We start from the raw sequence: 2,887 nt of genomic DNA on the forward strand, positions 1-2,887 counted from the left end.
GGTTGCTCAATCGCGAATAAGCGCAGAGCCGTCTTCGACAGTGTAGCCAGCAGTCCATCTGAAACTCGCGAGAGAGGTGTACGCCCGTACAAAAGCTTTTTGGTTTTTGGTAACAGTCCGTTGTAGCTGCAGTTTACTGGCTTGACCCCCTCAGACCTGCTGAAGACCCAGATGCTTGCTGTCTCAGTCGCCTCCCACTGGCTCCATCCCGCCTACTCCGCACCTGGGTTTCTCGACGCTTGCCGACTACAGGCAAAGTACCACTCTCACTCCGGAGACATCGCTCGAAGATCGGAAGCACTCGCCGCTGACATTCGCGTGTATTGCCCAAATTTGACCAAAGCGACATGCATTTTTAACATTTCAGGTAGTGTGGAAATACAACGCATTTTGAATAGCACAGATGAAACGTCAAAATTAACTGAGAATTGGTAGAAGGCTACGGCCGTGGACTGGAGATATCTCTCGGCAGCAGCAGCATCCAGTGCGTGTAGGTTCCACTTCGTGCATCCCATATAGCCGATCGGCTCACACTGTTGACAGCGAAATTCTTGGTCCCATCGTCACTCTGACTGTTGGCTTTGGAGTTGGACTGATAGCAAAACAACTTCTTGGACTTATATCGACAGGACTGCGAAACAATTCACCGTTCCAACGATCCGAGTCGAAGACAGGAGATTTATTTTGCCCTCTCATCACCGTAACGCATGGTGGGCATTTCTGCCTCTTTTCAGTGTAAGTGCAATCCACCTTCTTCCCATTTGCCGAAATACACCCCTTTCCACGGTCTCAGATGATGATGTCTCGTTGTTTGAGAGATGAATGTTTTTTTTCTTTCTTACTTTCTTTGGAAAGCGTAGGTTACATCTAAGGTGACTGAATAACCTACTGTGAGGTATCGAAAGCGATTGAAACACAGGGAAATGTGTGTGTACATACAAAGGCTATGTATTTTTGTTGTCACGAGAGGAAATATCGTGGTAAAATATGAAAGGTTTTGTCGGGTTGAAAATAATATAGACCTAATTTCCTAGTCGTCTTGATTAAATTAACATGAATATATGAGTTGGCTATCGCGTATCGAAATAGCATGCTTTGTTCCTGTGAAACTGTTGTTGACGAAGCGAGGAATAGATTTTTAAATCGTGCCTCTCCAAAAATAATGCAAACGTAGCATGCATAAGTAACATGTGAATCGACGAAATCTCTTCCGATTCACATGTTAAAGTTTGTATGGTCAATGTCGTAGCTGTTCGGTAGATTTGTGTCTTAATTCGGTGTTATGATAATTATTCATTAGAGAGTGTTCACTATGTATTGTCTGCTCCAACAATGATGTCCGTACACTTTATTGGTAATGTTGCTTAGAGATGTGGAAGATATGTGTCCTCTGTCTGATCAAGTCAATGGACATTTTGTTGACCAAATTGCAATACCTGTCTGCTAAGAAACGATGTCGCAACTTGTTGTCTTATTCATAATTTTACATTTTTTTACATTAAAATAATTGGTCGAGAACGCTGGGATGGGCCTCGCAATTCTATTATTGAATGCGTAATGAACGCATTTGACACATATTCTGGGCTATTTTAAATAAAGCCCAGTCTCAATATACATGTCAACTGTCCCTTGAATGCTGGAAGACTTATTTTAATTCATTCACTGTTAAAGTAGCTGCCGTAACGGGTGGACAAGGCACTAATAGGTATGCGAACCCTGGCTAGCCACTCCACTCCCTCTTTTTCACCCGGTGCCGATCTGTCAAATCTGATTTTACCCCTTCCAGAAGAGGTGCACATCAACTGACAGCTTCTCTGTAGTACTCGTTTCATTCAAGGATAAGAGCGCCCAGCACTCTCCCTCTGTCGCCTTGGAGTTGGGCGTTCTTGAAAGGTTAGCATCTTGCAGGAGGGCTTTGCATGTGACCCCCCCTAACCAGTCACAATTGTCAAACGCATCTCTCCAATCCGTCCTGATGTTTATTTCTTATACCCGCTGCGACTTTGTCAGAGCCAAAGCCTCACGTGACGCTGAAGTGCAGTTCTGAAAGTTGAAATGGGATTTTTTTTTTGGCCGGCTTTAAGTTGAAATTAAAGGGTCGATTTTTATTTTCTCTGTGGGAACTTGTCCTTAGTGGCAATCCGCGTCTTTTCATCCGAAAAAAGCATCACCCACATTGGGGAGGTTAGTGGGTTCTACACTACACGCTGGTTCTCACGGTTTGGATGAAGGGTCCAGGGAGAGAAATCTCCATGGAAAATCCATACGACGCGTTTCATCATTTTAACTCGTTGCATAAACAGAGTATTGTGTGGAATGTTTAGGGTCTCGAAGTTTGTTTAAACAATTCTCACACCATTGTTTTCATCATTAGACTTGCAGATGTTCCAATCTGAAATAACCATATCAAGTCCACCACATTATAGTCTGAATAGCCTAGATATAAGGCCTTTTTTTTCTTCTTTTTTTTCTTTTTCGCATGAGCCTACTCCTTGATCTGTTTTGTATATGTCACCATGATTCAAGTAGATGCATATACAGAGATATAAAGAGCTGCTGTCATAGGATGGAACATGTTGTGATTACAGTAGCAGTGAGTGACAGCACAAGCACTTTCTTTCCTGACCTTCATCATGAACAGGTCATCACTCCATTATTCACAACATCTTTCTCTTTATACTCTGGCAAGTGACAGGTAACAGAGAGAGAGAGAGAGAGAGAGAGAGAGAGAGAGAGAGAGAGAGAGAGAGAGAGAGCGGTAGTTTAATTAAAGGCAAACAGGAGTGCGGGGGGCCTGGAGGTGAGGGTACAGTAAGTGATAAGTGCGGTGTGTGTGTGTGTGTGTGTGTGTGTGTGTGTGTGTGTGGGTTATCAGTAAGGGGCTGTT

At 43.5% G+C, this 2,887-nt stretch overlaps 1 protein-coding gene across 1 annotated transcript in view; it reads left to right on the forward strand.

Annotated features, from left to right (window-relative positions):
• The first annotated feature begins 390 nt into the window (after positions 1 to 390).
• The window catches only part of runx1t1 (RUNX1 partner transcriptional co-repressor 1), a 61,311-nt gene continuing 58,814 nt past the window's right edge, over positions 391 to 2,887 (forward strand). The window contains 1 exon segment of the mRNA XM_062528824.1: positions 391 to 735. Within this exon segment, the coding sequence (XP_062384808.1) occupies positions 708 to 735 (28 nt within the window). The 5' untranslated portion in view covers positions 391 to 707.

This window comes from Sardina pilchardus, chromosome 24 (assembly GCF_963854185.1).
Source record: "Sardina pilchardus chromosome 24, fSarPil1.1, whole genome shotgun sequence".
In the NCBI taxonomy this organism is placed as follows: domain Eukaryota; kingdom Metazoa; phylum Chordata; class Actinopteri; order Clupeiformes; family Clupeidae; genus Sardina; species Sardina pilchardus.